This window comes from Melospiza melodia, chromosome 12 (genome assembly GCF_035770615.1).
Source record: "Melospiza melodia melodia isolate bMelMel2 chromosome 12, bMelMel2.pri, whole genome shotgun sequence".
Lineage (NCBI taxonomy): Eukaryota > Metazoa > Chordata > Aves > Passeriformes > Passerellidae > Melospiza > Melospiza melodia.
The window spans coordinates 26,994,812-27,012,806 of record NC_086205.1 but is presented as its reverse complement, the minus strand read 5'-3'; the positions used below and the strand labels follow the sequence as shown (position 1 = coordinate 27,012,806).

Below are 17,995 nucleotides of genomic sequence, written 5' to 3'. Positions count from 1 at the left end.
CCGGGACTCCACGGCTGGTTCAGGATGGCTCCCGGGAAGGGACCAGCCCGAGGGCGCTCCGGGATGGGCTCGGGGCGAGCCTCCCTTCTCCGTTCCCCCCTCAGGGCTCCCGCCCGGTGCCGCTCCCTGAGGGGCCCGTGAGGGGCCGGGGGAACACGGAGAGCCTCCCCTCTCCATTGCGCCCCTGGGGCTCCATCATGGTGCCGCTCCCTAAGGGGCCGGAGAGGCGGTGAGAACCCCCCGCCTCCATTGCCCCCTCAGGGCTCCCGCCCGGTGCCGCTCCCTGAGGGGCCCGTGAGGGGCCGGGGGAACACGGAGAGCCTCCCCTCTCCATTGCGCCCCTGGGGCTCCCGCCAGATGCCACCGCTCCCTGAGGGACTGGGGGGGAGATGAGAACCCCCCGCCTCCATTGCCCCCTCAGGGCTCCCACCGCTACCGGAGGAGCCCGTGAGGGGCCGGGGGAACACAGAGAGCCTCCCCTCTCCATTCCGCCCCTGGGGCTCCCTCATGGTGCCGCTCCCTAAGGGGCCGGAGAGGCGGCGAGAACCTCCCTTCTCCATTGCCCCCTCAGGGCTCCCGCCGCTACCGGAGGAGCCCGTGAGGGACCGGACGGGACCGCGGCGCCTGCGCGGAGCCCCGGAAGAGGCGGGAGCGACCCGGGGCTGCAGCCGGGATTGGAGCCGGAGCGGGGCCGCAGCCGCAGCCGGGGCCATGCTCAGGGTGTTACGGGCCGGGCTGGCCCCCGGCCGCCCGCGGCACATCCAGGTACCGGCGGCGGGACCGCCCCGCGCCCGCATGAGGGGACGGCGCCTCAGGGAGGGGAGGGAAGGGGGCCGGGAGCAGAAGGGATGGAGGGCGGAGGGACAGCCCGGACGGGCCGCAGCAGCTGCAGGGAACGAGCAGCTCCCGGTCAGATGGGTGGGGACAGGGATACCGGGAATGGGCAGCGGGGCGGGGTGCGCGGTGCGGTGACAGCTCCGAGGTGACCCTGGAAAGGCCACTCGGCTCGGGGTGACCGGTTCGGCATAGACTGACGGGAAGCCGTGGGAAAGCGGTTTGGCAGTTTAGCCATGGGCACAGCGAATCCCAGGATAAATTACCTTGGAAAAGCCCTCCAAGACCATCGAGTCCCAGCTGTGCCCGATGCTCACCTTGTCCCCAGCTCAGAGCTCTGAGTGCCACCTCCAGGAATTCCTGGGACACCTCCAGGGATGGGCACTCCAAACCTCCCTGGGCAGCCCTTGCCAAAGCCTGACCACACTTTCCATAGAGAAATTCCTCCTGGTGTCCACCCTGAGCCTCTCCTGGCCCAGCCTGAGGCCGTTTCCCCTGGTCCCATTGCTGGTGTCCCGTGAGCTGTGTTGGATCACCCCTGGCTGAGCCGGTGCCCCTGTGTTGCCTTGCAGCTCCTGCTGACCTCATGCCGGCACTGCTCCTCGGGGGTCCTTCCCAACGAGAGGATCAGGAACATCGGCATCTCGGCTCACATCGACTCCGGCAAGACCACGCTGACGGAGCGGATCCTGTTCTACACGGGCAGGATCGCGCAGATGCACGAGGTCGGGCTGAGCTCCCGTTGGGATGTTCCTGGGACTCACCTCCACGCTGTGTTCTTCTGCATGAGGGAGGATGCTCAGTCTGTGCAGCATCACTCCTGCATGTGCATTCACAATATCATGGAATGGTTTGGGTGGGAAGAGAGCTTAAAGCTCACCCATCCCACCCCCTGCCATGGGCAGGGACACCTTCCACAGATCAGGTTGCTCCAAGCAACCAGCCTGGCCAGCCTGGCCTTGGACACTTCCAGGGATGGGATGTGAATTCTTAGCAAATTCCTTGAGCTGGTTTTTTAATTTCTCCTAAGGTGAAAGGTAAGGATGGAGTTGGAGCCGTCATGGACTCCATGGAGCTGGAGCGACAGCGGGGCATCACCATCCAGTCTGCAGCCACTTACACCATGTGGAAGGACACCAACATCAACATCATCGACACGCCAGGTACGGGCAGCTGGCAGCACCTGTGGATTGCTGTTCCTCATGGATACAGGGCATGCGCTGCATCTTTGTGTCCCTGGTTGTGATAGAACGTGGAGTGATGGGTTCAGACTGACAGAGGGATAGATGGGATATAGGGAAGGAATTGTTCCCTGTGAGGGTGGGCAGGCCCTGGCACAGGGTGCCCAGAGCAGCTGGGGCTGCCCCTGCATCCCTGGCAGTGCCCAGGGCCAGGCTGGATGGGGTTTGGAGCAGCCTGGGACAGTGGGAGGTGTCCCTGCCATGGCAGGGCTGGAATGGGGTTTAAGGTCCCTTCCCACCCAGACCATTCCGTGACTCTGTGCTCCATCACTTCAGTGCATTTATCATTTTATTTGTGTTTGTTATCCAGGCCATGTGGACTTTACCATTGAAGTGGAGAGGTCTCTGAGGGTGCTGGATGGAGCCATCCTGGTTCTCTGTGCCGTGGGAGGTGTGCAGTGCCAGACCATCACTGTCAACAGGCAGATGAAGCGTTACAACGTCCCCTTCCTCACCTTCATCAACAAACTGGACAGGATGGGCTCCAACCCGGCCAGAGCAGTGCAGCAGCTCAGGTTTTGGCATTTGCAGTGATTCCTGGAATTCCATCCCCGTGGCAGCTCAGTAGGAGCAGTGCTGGAAAGGCTCCTCTTGGGAGCTGCAGTTTGGAGAATTCCTGACTCGGGGTTAAATCCTGACCTGAGCCAGGACAAATCTCCATTGTCCCAAAACCCCCCAAATATTGGTGTCAGCCAGGACCTGCCATGACCAAGGGCTGGGGTTTGGTGTTTGCTTTGTTGGTGGAACTGTATCAGGACCCACTTTGAGAGCAGCCCTTAGTTTTCCCTGGATCCTGCTGAAATTCCACCATGGAGGTGACACAGGGTGCTTTGGGTTCCTGGAAGTCCTGTTTACTCCCAGCCTTTCCCTGCCTAATTTGATCCATGAGATAATCTCATTAATACTCATTAAGGGGGAGGCAACTCCTTTAATCAAGCAATCAATCTCAAACTGGTTTCCCCTGCTGCCTTTCCCATGGGAATTGCTCCCTCTTGGGATACAAAAGGTGGGACACAAAGCCCTAAACCACAGCTGGGTGGTTTTTATCCATATTGGCAGAACTGGGCACTGTCCAAAGGAGAAAACACAGATTTTGTGGGAGGGGGATGTTGCTCAAAGACCATCTGGAGCACACACATAGAAATGACTTTTTTATTCAATAATTCCTATTTTCCCTTTTTCAGATCCAAGTTGAAACACAATGCAGCTTTTGTTCAGATTCCAATTGGGCTGGAAGGAAACTTTAAAGGAATTATAGATCTCATTGAAGAAAAAGCAATCTATTTTGATGGGGCACTTGGGTAAGTCCTGGAAATTGCTTCTTTTCTAACTGGAGCTGGGAAGAATTCCTGCAGTTTCTCTTCGGAGATGAAACCCAGCTCTCTGGAAATTTGGGAAGGGCTTGTGCCCAGGGCCTGCAGGGAGCTCTGGGTGGGGGTGGCTGCAGCAGGACCTGGCTGCTGTGAAGGAGTGCTGGCCACACTTCCCACCTGGAGAAGCAGGAGAGCGCTCCACGCGGGGATCCTGCAGCGTGTGTGGCTCCCTGGGATGGAGATCAGCTGTGGGTGAGCTGCTGGGAGGTTTCCCTGATCCCTGCCAGCAGCGGGAAGGAGCCTCCCACACCAGAGATAACACACTGGATTGTTCTCAGTCAGGGTGGTCACGCCAGGGGTGGGCAGGCTGATTGATCCCTGTGGGATTCCTGGAGATTACTGGGGGTCCCTGTGCAATCCTGGGGGTCCCTGTGCCCCCTGTGCAATCCTGGGGGTCCCTGTGCAATCCTGGGGTCCCTGTGCTCCCTGTACAATCCCGGGGTCCCTGTGCCATCCCGGGGTCCCTGTGCCATCCTGGGGGTCCCTGTGCCATCCTGGGGGTCCCTGTGCAATCCTGGGGGTCCCTGTGCCCCCTGTGCAATCCTGGGGGTCCCTGTGCAATCCTGGGGTCCCTGTGCTCCCTGTGCCATCCTGGGGGTCCCTGTGCCATCCTGGGGGTCCCTGTGCCATCCTGGGGGTCCCTGTGCAATCCTGGGGGTCCCTGTGCCCCCTGTGTGTTTCCTGGGGGTCCCTGTGCCACCCTGTGCTCCCTGTGCCATCCTGTGCCCCCTGTGCCATCCTGGGCTCCCTGTACCCCCTGTGCCATCCTGGGGCTCCCTGTGCCATCCTGGGGCTCCCTGTGCCATCCTGTGCCCCCTGTGCCACCCTGGGCTCCCTGTACCCCCTGTGCCATCCTGTGCCCCCTGTGCCACCCTGGGCTCCCTGTGCCCTGTGTGTGCAGGCAGACCGTGCGGGTGGAGGAGATCCCGGCGGAGCTGCGGGCAGAGGCGGCCGAGCGGCGCCGGGAGCTCATCGAGTGCGTGGCCGATGCTGATGAGCTGCTGGGGGAGCTGTTCCTGGAGGAGAAGATTCCCACAGCTGCACAGTTAAAGGTACCTTCCTTGGGCTGCCTGTTCCCTGTTCCCTCATCCCTCAATAAATGTGTCAGGAATTCTGTTTGCTGCAGTTGTGTCACCACAGCTGAACTCCATTCCCCCTCCCAGGTAGGGCCCGTTCCCAATCTGTTGGAGAATTCTGGAGAGCAGGTTTTGTGGGAGCCCTTGTGTTGGGGGGTGTCCAGGGGACTGTGGGAGCAGCTCTTTGCTCCAGGAGAGGCCCAGGAAAGCCAGGGAGTTGGGCTGTGCTGCAGGAGGAGTTCACAGGGATGTTTTTCAGCTGGCAATCAGGAGGGCAACGCTGCAGAAATCCTTCACCCCTGTCCTCGTGGGAAGTGCTCTGAAGAACAAAGGGGTGCAGCCACTGCTGGATGCTGTCCTGGAATACCTTCCCAACCCTTCTGAGGTGGAGAACTACGCCCTCCTCAACCAGGGGTGAGTGCATCCAGCAGCAGCAGGGGTGTCCAGGAGCAGGGCTCTGGAGTGTCCCTGCCCATGGCCCTGGATGGCCTTTAGGGACCCTTCCCACCCAGAGCAGTCTGGGATTCCATGGAATAGTTTCAAAGCAGGAAACATTACTAACAGGATCCACAATCCTTTACCATTGGTGTCAAACAGTGCCACCAGCATTGGGCACAAAGTCCCAAAGCTCCTCTCTCATTCAAGGGTTACTCTGTGCTGGGATTTTACCACATTCAGTGTTGCATTTGGAAAATGATTGTCAGATAATTCTCTAGAATTGATGGCAGCATTAAAGCTAGGCCTGCCTACAGGAGGGAGCATGTGCCAAGTGTGTAAATAGTGTTTTATTCTAATGGACATGAATCCCAGAATCCCTGAGGCTGGAAAAGAGCTCCAGGATCTTTGAGTCCAAGCTGTGCCCAGTCCTCCCTTTGTCACCCAACCCAGAGCTCTGAGTGTCACCTCCAGGGATGGACATTCCAAAGCTCCCTGGGCAGCCCCTGCCAAGGCCTCACCACCCTTTCCATGGGGAAATTCCCCCCTGAGCTGCCCCGGCCCAGCCTGAGGCCGTTCCCTCTGCTCCCGTCCCTGTCCCTGGGAGCAGAGCCCACCCAGACGTGTGAACCCCAACAGCAGAGCCTGTAAATGTTTAGGGGAAGCTCCTGTGTTGGTTCCTAACCTCTCCTCCCTCTCATCCCTGTTTCTCAGGGATTCTCAGGACCAAACCAAGTTCCTGTTGAACTCTGCTCGTGACGATTCCCAGCCTTTTATTGGCCTTGCCTTCAAGCTGGAGGTGAGTCTCACTCTGCTCCTTCCACAGTCATGGAGAGCCCAGGTGGGGCTACCAAAACTCACCTACAGCAGACTTTTAAACCACTTTATACTGAAAAGCAGTTTATATTTGATTTCAATTGAAATTTAACTTCTTTTTTAAAAAAAAGGCTTCAACCCTAAAATCCAAAAACTCTGCCAGTTTGGAACTTCAGGGCGGGTTCTGGACCTCAAGTATTTCCTGGTTTTCTTAGTTAAAATTTGAACATCCAGAGGATTGTTGGCTTAATGGAAATATTTTCAGGGAAAAATCCTGGCCTTGGAAACAATGGGACATGAGAGAGTCAGAGAGAAAAAGTGCAGAGATTTAAGCAGATAAGTTGTTTGCTACTTAGAGAGCAGCACTTCAGGAAATGGCTGGCCACATTCCATGGTAGCATGAGTCTCTTGGGAAGGTTTGGGAGTGAAAAATTGGTTCAGAAAATTGCCAAATTCCATTGCAAAGCCAAATGAAAGCTGTTAAGAATCTTTCATTTCCATTAGTAGTGTGGAAACTCACACCACATTTAGTCAGTGCAGCTGGTGCTTGGAATTGGAGCTGCTGATGCCTTGTGCAGGCTGCCCTGGAGCAGAGGCTGGGCAGAGTCCCAGAATAAAGCAGGGATTTATCCAAAGGATCTCCTCCATGGATCCACCTTGGGCAGCACCAGAGCCCAGCCAGGGCTGCACCCAAGATGAACCAAAATGGCCCCAAAATGCACGAGCGCTGCCGGGGTCTGTCCCTGGGATCAGTTCTGCTCCATTTGCACCTTGCAGTTCATTGTCCCATTGCAGCTTTAGCCCAGGCAGTCCCACCCTGCTTGTTTTTCTCTCTCCAGCCCACGGGGTTTTTGCTCCTGGGCTGAGATTTGGGTCATTTGTCCTTGGTGCCCAGCTGGAGCAGGAATTGTTTTGTGTCCCTGCTCTGTGCACACAGCTCACCATCTCCTCATGTGAAGCTCAGACTCCCACACTAAAGCAGCACAGAATGTGAAAAATAGAAAAGCTCAAACCTGAGGCATCAGTGGTTCCCAGAATGACCAGATCTTGGTGGGTTGTGCTTGCAGGCTGGCAAGTTTGGGCAGTTAACCTACGTCAGGGTGTACCAGGGGATGCTGAAGAAGTCAGATTACATCTACAACACCCGCACGGGCAAGAAGGTCAGGGTGCAGAGACTGGTCCGGATGCACTCGGACACCATGGAGGTGAGTGGGTCCCTCCCCAGGGATGGGCTGCCAGCCCCTGGGCCACCCTGGGGGGGTCAGCACTGCTGAGCCCCTGGGCCACCCCGGATGATGATCCTGAAGCACAGGATGGTCTTTGCTTCGTTTAATCCGGAATTAATCCAAGCCAAGCCCTCCCTTTTTCCTTTGAATAAAGAGGGAGATTTGCAGAGCTTTTTATCCAAGCTCAGAATTTTTAAGGAGCCCAGTGTCAAGCCTTACAACACAGTGTTTGTGGATCTTCTACAATCCAGGTGGAGTTTGGGTGTGAGGGAAGGACAGAACCAATCCTGGAATGGTGTGGGATGGAAGGGACCTTAAGGATCATCCAGCCACAAGGGCAGGGACAACTTCCATGATCCCAGGGTGATCCCAGCCCTGTCCAGCCTGGCCCTGGACACCTGCAGGGATCCAGGGGCAGCCCCAGCTGCTCTGATCCCAGTGCTGTGTGCAGAGGAGTTTTCCTTCCCTCAGGATGTCAGTGAAGTTTATGCTGGGGACATCTGTGCCCTGTTTGGGATCGACTGTGCCAGCGGGGACACGTTCACGGATAAAACCAGCACTGACATCTCCATGGTGAGCCCCCCTGGCCCTGGCTGCCTCAGGCACTGCCACTCACTGGGATTTTGCTGGAATTTGTAATCCCCTTTTCCTTGGCCACACAGGAATCCATCCACGTCCCTGATCCTGTCATTTCTGTGGCTATGAAGCCTTCCAACAAGGTAGGAGCCTTTGGACCAACCTCTTCTCCCTGAGTTCCCTCCCTCTGCTGCTTTGTGATTTCATGGAACAGTCTAAGCACTGTTGGAAAGTGTTTTATCCCAAATATCCATGATTTTATCCATTGGATAACCCAGAGCCTGGATGTTGTCACTCAGCCAGAAACATGAACCTGAAGTAAATAATTAACACTAATCAAGAGTTAGAAATCTCCCATAAAATAACCCAAAGAGCAGAAATGCTCAGCATGGATGGGAAAACTTGAGGCTTTTTTCTTGGAGTGACTGATGGGTGTTGAGTAAATCTTGGCTCGTGTTTCAGAATGACCTGGATAAGTTTTCCAAAGGCCTGGGCCGCTTCACCAGGGAAGATCCCACCTTCAGGGTGCACTTTGATGAGGAGAGCAAGGAGACCATTGTGTCTGGCATGGGGGAGCTGCACCTGGAGATCTATGCCCAGGTAACTGGGGGAGCACATCCCATGGGCTCTGCTTCTGCCTCTTTTCCCATCTCCTCCTCCTCCTCCCTGCTCCTTCCAGCTGCTCAGGGAAAAGTTGGACTTTTAAGTCAACATTTGAAGGTTCTTTCTCTCCAGTGGTTCCGTTCTGAAGGCTTCTAAAAGGAAAATTTGCCTGGAATATTTTTAGGATTTGGTACAATCCATAAAAAATGTATTAAACACTACACTTTGCTCTAGTAGCCTTTGCTTCTGATAATTAATAATACCTAATTATAATTAATTTCTACAGAAAAATCCTCTGTTTCTGTGGTTTTAAATGTATCATTCCCTAATAAAAGCTGGTGTAGGGAGAAAGGAGTAGTTAGAGGGATTTGTTTCATTCCAGCTGATGTCTATGTTTTAATCTTAACACAAAAAGATGTATCTTAAATATTGACAAAATGAAGAAAAAAGTGATTTTTGCCTTGAAAAACCTGAATTTTAATAACATAATTAATTTTGTTTCCTTTCCCTGCATGTGAAGATGCATGTCTTAAGGAAGTTGATGGGGAATAATTTGGTAATTAAAAAAAAAAAACAAAAAGCCCCAAAAATCAATCCAACCCCCAACCAAAAAAGTGATTAGTCTTGATGAAGTTACTAAATAGATCCCAAAGGAATGACCCTAACCACTGTGGGTTTCCTCCTGCAGAGGATGGAGAGGGAATATGGCTGTCCTTGCACCATGGGGAAGCCCAAAGTGTCCTTCAGGGAGAACATCTGTGCCCCTGTGCCGTGAGTATTCCTGCTGGGAATTGCTGCATTCATCCCTGGGAGGGAGGGAGGGGAAGTCCCTTTGGAATTCTGGGACCAGAAACACCCAGGAAGGTTTCATTTCATTTCATGTCTGGGACTGTGCTTGGTCCCCACTCCCACCTGCTCCTTCCAGGTGTGGGAGCTCCCAGGGGTTCCCAGAGGTGCTCAGGAGTTTCCAGGTGTTTCCAGCTTCACAGGGGTGCTCAGAAGTTCCCAGAGTTGCTGAGGGTTCCCAGTTGCTCCCAGTTGTTCTCAGGGATGTTCCCAGTTGCTCCCAGTTGCTCCCAGTTGTTCTCAGGAGCTCCCAGTTGCTCCCAGTTGTTCCCAGGGATGTTCCCAGTTGCTCCCAGTTGCTCCCAGTTGTTCCCAGTTGTTCCCAGTTGCTCCAGCTGCCCTCAGGATCTCGGTGCCCCCGCGGCGCCGCCCTGGGGCACTCGGGCCCCGCGCTGGGGGTGCCACAGCAGGGTCACCTGCCAGGGCAGCACCTCCTGTGGGGCACACACAGCTCTGTCAGCAGCCCCTGCTGCCCCCCAAGCCAGCCAGGAGCTTCCTGAGGGGAAACCTGGGAATTAAACCCAAGGGAATGGGAGTGCAGGGGGTCAGGAGCAGTGGAGCTGCAGCTGGGAGGGAGATCCCTGGATTGTTACAGTCAGGAGTTTCCCTTCCTAATTTTCTGTGGTTTTCCTATGAAAAACCTGCTCAGATCCCAGAGTTCTGCTGGAGATTAGCACAGATGTAAGTGCTGTTCTGGGAGGGTTTCTGCTGGGGGTTACTGGGATTATCCTGGGCCATGGAGGATCCTTTCTGGAATTCAGCATCCAAGATGCTCCAGCTGCCCCTCCCCTTTAGCCCTGCCCACTGTGGCACTGGGATCTCCCAAGGAGAGCTGTGAGGAACCAGCTTTGAGCCTCAGCCATTCCCAGCAAAGCCCCAGAGCAGCTGGGAATTGCTGCTGTTGTTCCTGGAATGCTGAGACAGGCAGGGATGGGGACCCTGAGCTCACCCTGCAGCATCAGATCTGTGTCTGAGCTGGAGCTCACACAGCTGCACTCCTAAAACACCCACAAAAGTCTTTTTAGGAGTAAAACTATTTACCTGGGACACCATTTCATGGAGTAGAACCACAAAGTCAAACTGAAGATCATCATCATTTCTTTTCTGCAAAGACAGGATGAAAAGGGCTGAATCTGGGGATTTTCCCACCTCAGAAAAAGTGTTTAGTTCTCTGTGGTTATCACAAAAATTCCCTGATGGATGTCAGCTAAAACTGGCAGCTCCTGATCACAAATGAAGCAGGAGGAGCTCAGGCATTGTAACAAAACTAAAAGCTCTTGGTTTGAATTTCTGTGCACTCCAAAGCTGCACTGGAGACAGTGAATGTAAAGCTTTAAACTGCTAATTCCTGCCTTACAGAGACCAGACCTGTCAGGACTTCTTTGGGATGGGAACACCTCATTCTAGCAGGTGTCAGTTTAACCCAAACAATCCCAAATAAAATTGTCAGGAGAATAAGGACACTCCAGAGGCCTTACAGTGAGTGACAGCCAGGGACTCTGAGTGACAAAATAATCCCTGGCCTTTGGAATAGATTCCTTTCCTGTGTTTTCAGGGAAAAAGGGACAAAACTAGAGAGATGGCAGTTAATCTGGATTAGTTAATAGTTATTTGTCTCCTTTATCCTTAAGTTTGTTAGAGAAAATCTTTAAACTCTTGCTGGTGCACAGCCCTGCACCAGCTGTGAATTCTCTAAAATGCCATCAGAGGGAGCAAAACATTCACAAATCCTTCCCCCCACAAGGAATTCCTGACTTTCCTTCAGACCCAGAACTTCCTGGGAATTCACTGTCTGTTCAGAGGGACAAAACTTCTGGAGCTTTTGGTTTTCTAAACACCCAAATCCTGCTGCTTTTTCCTGGCTCCTGTGGAAAATTGCCTTTAATTTAAAGCTGATGATCACTTCAGGGTTATTCTTAACTCAGAATCGATTTTCTCTAACAGAACACAGCAGAACTGGGAGGACCCGTGGAATTCTGTTAATTTAATTTATTGTCCTTGCCACAACTGCTTAGCTCATGAGTACTTTGCAGGGAAAGCCAAGGCCAGGCTGGATGGGTTGGGGCTCCCTGGGCTGTGCAAGGTGTCCCAAGGCCAGGCTGGATGGGTTGGAGCACCCTGGGCTGTGCAAGGTGTCCCTGCCCATGCAGGGAGGGAATGGGATGAGCTTTAATGTCCCTCCATCCCAGCCCAGTGTGGGATTCTGTCCCTGCTGGTAACTCACCACTTGCTTCACGTGTTTCACTTGGGCGAGGTTGAAGTTGGTGTTTTCAGTGGAATTCTGCCAGATCACGTAGCCAGAGGCCGCCCAGGCCAGCAGGTGGATGGGCTCCAGCTCTGGGGGAACGTTCCCGTGGCTGTCTGCAACCAGAACAAACGCTGGCTGTGAAAGAGAGCCCTTCACAGAGCATTGTCACCTCACACGGGGCTGGCTGCTCCAGTCCTGCCACACTGCCTTCCCCAGCTTGGGAACAGCTGCTCCATCACCACAGGCTTCTCCTCCCACTTCACACAACCCTGAATGGTTTGGGTGGGAAGGGCCCTTGAATCCCACCCAGTGCCACCCCTGCCATGCAGGGACACCTCCCACTGTCCCAGCTGCTCCCAGCCCCATCCAGCCTGGCCTTGGGCACTGCCAGGGTGTTCTCCTCCACTTTTTGCTCTGAACAGAAATCTGAGCAGCCCCTCGTTGTGCACTTGTGCCAGGACACCCTCAGAGGGAGCAGGGGCAGGTGCCAGTGCCAGTGCCAGCTGCTTTTCCAGAACTCTCAGGATCAGGAATAAATGCAGTGGCTGTGACTGCAGACCCCCCAAAAAGAGAAAGGTGAAGGCCTGAGCCCTGTGCCAGCCCTGGCCTGTACCTGGGATGTTCTCAGCCACAAGCTCCTTTTCCAGGCTCCTGATCCGATGGTAGAACTCCTTGTCTGCCTCCTCTGTGCTCCTGAGCTCTCCCTGCACTGTCAGCTGCACATCTGGAGCAGAGGTTTTGCTGCCCAGGTGATAGAGAACCTCAGCAGTGCAGTTCACAGTCCTGTCCTGTGGCAGAGTTAATGATGTGCATTATTAGCTGGTAGAGTGTGTGTATAACCAGGGTCATTTGCACTTCTGAAATGTCATTTGTATGTAGTTACTGCTTTCTCTGAGTCTGATCCCCAGAGGTTTGTGATTATTTAAGACAAGGTTGAATTCCTGGCATTTCTGTGAATGTTGGAGGGGGGGATTTGCTTTCTGCAGTGATGGAAGGGGCAGTGGTTGGGGTGCAGAGTGTCCCTTGGGTGGGATTTGCTTTCTGCAATGATGGAAGGGGCAGTGGTTGGGGTGCAGAGTGTCCCTTGGGTGGGATTTGCTTTCTGCAGTGATGGAAGGGGCAGTGTTGGGGTGCAGAGTGTCCCTTGGGTGGGATTTGCTTTCTGCAATGATGGAAGGGGCAGTGGTTGGGGTGCAGAATGTCCCTTGTGCTGTTCAGGTGGAGCTGGGTGACACTGAAATGTCCTTGTCCTCCCTGCACCATTGCCTGGTGGTGTAGTGGAAGGTACCATGTGGTCAGTGGGTTCCTTGTGGTTAAAATTCAGCCTTTTTGGGGCCTGATTGGCAGCACAGAAAAATCAGGAGCATGATTCAAAGTATCAAGTGCTGTGTAATGAAACCAGTGTGACTCACATTGTCCAGGACATCCTCCAGCTCCAGGTCCAGGTAGTACTTGTGCCCCACACCATCAATGTCCTAAAAAAGGGAAAATATTAATAACATTCATTTTGGCAAATGCTGAATGGCTGCATCCTGGACAAAATCAGAGCATCCCAGGATGGTTTGGGTTGGAAGGGACCTTAAATCCCATCCAGTGCCACCCCTGCCATGGGACACCTTCCACTACCCCAGGTTGCTCAGGTCCCATCCAGCCTGGCCTTGGGCACTGCCAGGGATGGGCACTCTGTGCCAGGGCCTCTCCACCGTCACTTCTATCCTTGAACACCCCTGAATTACCAATTTTGGGCTCCTGTGTGATACTAGCCAAGAATTTGCTGCTTAGTTAAATACTCCCCTACAAGCCTTCAGTGCTTCCCTCTATTAATTCCATTTTGCAAGTTATTATGAACTCGATCATGCCCTGTATTTTTCTGGCTTTAAAGAAGGGAGCAGGTGGGGTTTGCTGTGCCCTTGCTTTGGGAGGGGTTTGCTGTGCCAGGTGTCCCCGCAGTGCCAGCTTTGCTGTGTCCCTGCAGTGCCAGGTGTCCCTGCAGAGCCAGGGCAGGGCTGTTCTGTGTCCCGGCACGCTCGGGAGCACCCAGCACCCTCCTCCTCCTCCCCGGGAGGCTCCTGCTGGCCCGGTGCCGGTGCCGTGCCCAGGGCAGGGCTCTCTGCGCGGCGCCGTCCCCACCGGTGACACACGGGCTGTGTCCCCAGCGCTGCCCCGCCCGCGGTGGCACCGAGCTCCTGCCGGGAGCCCGGACAGGCCCAGGCGGTGTCACCGCCGCGGTGGCAGTGCCACCAGCCCGGAGCAGCCGCGGCTGGGAAGGACACGGCACAAGGCAGGGTCACCTGAGCGGTGCCACCGGGGCGCGCCCGGCGGGTTTGGGATGTCCCGGGAGCGGGACCTGCACAGCTCCGTGCGGCTGTGCCCGAGCTCCGCCCGCTCCGCGGGGAAAGCCCGTGCTGGTTCCCGGTGCCCGTTCTCGTGTTGGCTCCCGGTTCCCGGTGCCAGCTCTCGTGTTGGCTCCCGGTTCCCGGTGCCAGCTGCCGTTCCCCGTTCCCGGTGCCGTTCCCCGTTCCCGGTTCCCGTTCCCGGTCCCTGCCGCTCACCTGGCGCCGCGCCCGGCGCAGCTCCCGCAGCCGCAGCCCGGTGCCGGGGCCGCCCCGCAGGTACCGCAGGTACCCCACGGCCACGTTGGCGGCGCGGGCGGCCGGGAAGCGGCCGGGATGCAGCTCCATGGACGGCCCGGGAGCCGCTTCCTCCTCCGCAGGAAGCGCCGGGCGGGGCCGCAGCGGGTGGGGCGGGCTCCGAGCCGGGCCGGGCGCTGCGGGGCAGAGCGTCCCTGCGCTGGGATGGATAGCGTGTCACACCGCCTTACACGGGATATCGGGAGGGAATCCTTCCCGGGAGGGCGGGGAGGCCCTAGCACATGTTTTCCAGGGAATTTGTGGCTGCTCCCTGAAAGCGTCCAGGTTGGACGGGGCTTGGAGCAGCCTTGGATAGCAGAAAGTGTCCCTGCCCATGGAATTTTGAATTTAAATTCCCTTCCAGCCCAAACCAGTCTGTGATTGTCTGAAATGCAGAATGGGAATGTTTTCCACAGACAGCTGTGGATGGTTTCACGAGTGACCTGGTGTTTGGGGTGTTGTTGGGTTTAGGTTTGAGTTCACCCACAAGAAGCAGTCGGGAGGAGCCGGCCAGTACGGCAAAGTGATCGGAGTGCTGGAGCCCCTGGAGCCAGAGGACTTCACCAAACTGGAGTTTGAGGACAGAACCATTGGCACAAATATTCCCAAGCAGTTTGTGCCCGCTGTGGAAAAGGTACAGATCTCTCTGTGGCACAGAAAATGCTGATTGCTCTTGTGTTCCTGCAGTACCACCCACGTTTGCTGTGCCTGCCTTACCAGGAAAGGAGGCTGTTCCCGTTGCTCCAGTGGCAGCAGGATCACAGCTGTGTGGTTTTACTCCATGTCTTGCATTCCTGGGGTTTCCAGTTAATTCAGGAGCTGCTGTTGTTTTTGGTGATGTGTGCTGCCTCTCTTTCCCTTGTGAGAGCCCCCTGCTCAAGCTGCTTTTTCCTGGCCTCTTCTGCTTCTGGTTGTGGCTTCACAATTCTCCTCCCAACCCCAATTCTTCTGTGACTTCTCTGAGGCCAGTTATAGAGGAAACTGTAATTAAGCTGCATTTCCTGCCTCAGTTCCCAAATTCTCTTTCTTTATCTCCTCTGTGACTGCCTCACTGTATAATTTATTGCACAGAGCTTTAATTAACCTACCAACATCTTGGAATTCCTGTAATAACCTACAGTTATTCCTTCATTTTTCCATGCTGCAACACTTTAAGATTTTTTCCAGATCCTGAAAAAAATTATGGTCTTAAAGGAATCTTGTTCTCCAGGCAAGAGCTCTTTCCACACTGAGCTTTCCTTTGGGGTTTGGCCGTGGGATCTGTTACACAGGCAAACCCTGAGGCTGTTTTTCCCTGGTTGTGTGGGTTTTGTTTGTACAACCAAGCTGAGGTGGCAGAGGCTGGCAGTGCAGAGGCTGCAGTCCCTGCTGGTGACAGGAGGTGCTGTTCATTCCCAGGGGTTCAGAGATGCCTGTGAGAAGGGTCTGCTCTCGGGACACCGCATCTCCGGCGTGCGCTTCGTGCTGGAGGACGGCGCCCACCACATGGTGGACTCCAACGAGATCTCCTTCATCAGGGCAGGAGAGGGAGCCCTCAAACAAGGTACAGCCTCCTGCTGGCTGGGATCCATCCATCCACCTACCTACCCACCCCCTATGCCTGCCATCCATCCATCCATCCATCCATCCATCCATCCATCCATCCATCCATCCATCCATCCATCCATCCATCCATCCCCCCAAAGCTTGCCCAGTTTTATGGAGCAGAACATGCACAAGAGTTTATACAATTCCTGAAAGAGGCACAATAATTCCTGTGGCTGTACAAAGGAAATCCTGTTTTTCTAGAATTCAGTATAGCAGCGCCACTGGTTTCATCCTTACGGGGTAGGAAGAGAACATTTGGCCAAAGTGGGCCTTTTTTAGGGAACATTCCTTCACTGAAGGAGAGGTTGGACTGGGAGGGGCTGCCTTGGGGGTGCTGGGGTGACAGTCCCTGGAGGTGCTTACACAACGTGTTGTGGCATTTCACAGTAGGGTTTAGTGAGCACAGTGCTGTCAGCCAAAGGTTGGTCTCGATGATCCTGGGGATCTTTTCCAGCCTTAATGATTCTGTGATTGTGGCTCCAGGAAGGAAAGGCCAGGAGCTGGAATTCCATGTGTCGCTCGTGGTTTTTCCATGATATTAACCACGAGCCACCTGCTGCTGTGCACGGGAGCAGCGTGCCTTGCACCAGGCTCCCCTCTGATGTTGCACTCCTGTTGCCATCCCTCCCCAGCCATGGAGAACGCTGCCGTGCGCATCCTGGAGCCCATCATGGCCGTGGAGGTGGTGGCTCCCGTGGAGTTCCAGGGGGCAGTGATAGCCGGCATCAACCGGCGCCACGGCGTCATCACGGGCCAGGACGGCTCCGAGGGCTACTTCACCCTCTATGCTGAGGTCAGTGCTCACTGCTCCTCCCTTCCCCTTCCCCGTGCTGGATTCCGTTGTTTTCCTCAGTTTATATGGATACAGCTGTAGGGTGACTTGATTTTAATGTTCCTCCTTTTATTTCCTTTTCTTAAAAATGATTGGAGAGGATCACTGGGTGTTTTCCTGCTGGGTGAGGGGCTCAGGACAGCCACGCCCTGTGGCCCTCCTGCTTCTCAAATTGTCCTTGGAGGAATGTCTGCAGATACCTCAAACCTTGCTGGTTGACTCATCACTGAATTTAGGATATTCCAGTTCCTGGTGCACTCAAACTCTCAGACTTTTCTGCTGAAAACACACTGCAAATATAAATTAATTAAAATAACAGACGCTTTACAACAGCAGATCATTAAATCAGAGCTGTTTACACACAGCACTGACTCTTTATGTCACAATTGGGATTAATTAGCTGATAGCCCAAAAGTGATGGAAAAAACCTCATTTTGAGCAAATGTCTTTGGATTTTAGGTGCCACTGAACGATATGTTTGGATATGCCACAGAGCTGAGGTCTTGCACAGAGGTGAGTCCTCCTGGTCCTTTCTGGTAAAACGTGTTTGATTCTGTAAATTTGGGCTCATTGGATCATCCTGTCCCTGGCAGCTGCAGCAGGGAATGAGATCAGAGCAGAGCTGTGGAATTGCTGGCCAAACAATTCTCCTGTACTGAGGAGTTTGTTTGGGTGGGATCAGGAGGATCCCTGGGATCCCTTCACAGACAGGAGCTGTGTGCCCAGCAGGGTTGCACATGGCCCATCCTCTCTTTCTTTTCCCAACTCTGCAGGGAAAAGGGGAATACACCATGGAATACTCCAAATACCACCCCTGTTCAGCCAGCACCCAGGAGGAAATCATCAACAAATACCTGGAAGCAACGGGGAGACTTCCTGCCAAAAAGGGCAAAGCCAAGAGCTGATGGGGTTCCTCTGGAGCCCACTGACAGTCTGTCCCAGCCTTCTCCAACTTGCTTTTCCAAGCCATGGAGCAGCCCAGGCTGGCTGGGTAAGGTGGGCTTCAGTGGGATTTGGACTTGGAATTTTATCATGGAACCTTTCCTCTGGGCTGGTGTCAGCAGCACCAGGGGATCACCACGGGATTGCTCTGTGTAAATGCTCTTGGAACAAATAGATGTTAAAACACGGCTGATGATTTGTCTTAATCAAGATCTATTAAAATTATTTTATTTTTTACTTGATACATCTTTATTTGGAAATGTTAAACTGAGGTAAGAGCTGCTGGACAGGTACAGGGAGTGGGACATCACTTAGAACATGGTGCTCCAGCTTCCCTCCAGGGAACAAATGGAATTTCCCCCTCCCAATCCTTTAGAAATGGCACAGGAGCCTCCAAAGTCTCAAGCCACTGGCAAAGCCATCAGTCAGTGCTTGTCACCAAATCCAGTTTCACTGGTGCTCGAGGACGGAGCTGAGTTGCCAAGGATGTTGGGAGGAGCTGCCTCTTCCCAGAGCTGGGAACAAGATGGAATTACTGCGTGGCTTGGAGATGTGGATTTAATGGGCTTGGGGTGTGGATTCATGTATGGGCTTGGCTTTTGGCTCTTGGTGAGAAACCCAAACCAAAGATCCCTTTTCCCAGAATATCACAATCCAGAGGGAATTAGAAATCCAAACCCAAGATCCCTTTTCCCAGAATCTCGCAATCCAGAGGCCGAGTTGCAGCCGA

General features: G+C 54.3%; 2 protein-coding genes across 2 annotated transcripts; one reads left to right on the top strand and one right to left on the bottom strand.

The window, feature by feature from the left end:
• Positions 1 to 662: 662 nt before the first annotated feature.
• Positions 663 to 17,502, top strand: GFM1 (G elongation factor mitochondrial 1). Its single transcript, XM_063167419.1, has 18 exons — positions 663 to 765; positions 1,407 to 1,559; positions 1,865 to 1,997; positions 2,386 to 2,590; positions 3,260 to 3,376; positions 4,350 to 4,500; positions 4,784 to 4,938; positions 5,674 to 5,758; positions 6,843 to 6,980; positions 7,473 to 7,574; positions 7,664 to 7,720; positions 8,040 to 8,177; positions 8,869 to 8,951; positions 14,376 to 14,538; positions 15,303 to 15,447; positions 16,124 to 16,284; positions 16,783 to 16,836; positions 17,097 to 17,502. Exons 1-18 carry the CDS (start codon positions 712 to 714, stop codon positions 17,226 to 17,228), a joined length of 2,226 nt encoding a protein of 741 aa, XP_063023489.1. The 5' UTR covers positions 663 to 711; the 3' UTR covers positions 17,229 to 17,502.
• On the bottom strand, positions 7,799 to 13,955 carry LXN (latexin). The gene is made up of 6 exons (XM_063167420.1): positions 13,827 to 13,955; positions 12,687 to 12,749; positions 11,888 to 12,062; positions 11,251 to 11,387; positions 10,068 to 10,130; positions 7,799 to 9,460 (listed from the first exon to the last, which is right to left on the bottom strand). The coding sequence occupies exons 1-6, from the start codon at positions 13,953 to 13,955 to the stop codon at positions 9,368 to 9,370; spliced, it is 660 nt and encodes a 219-aa protein (XP_063023490.1). The 3' UTR covers positions 7,799 to 9,367.
• Positions 17,503 to 17,995: the final 493 nt, after the last annotated feature.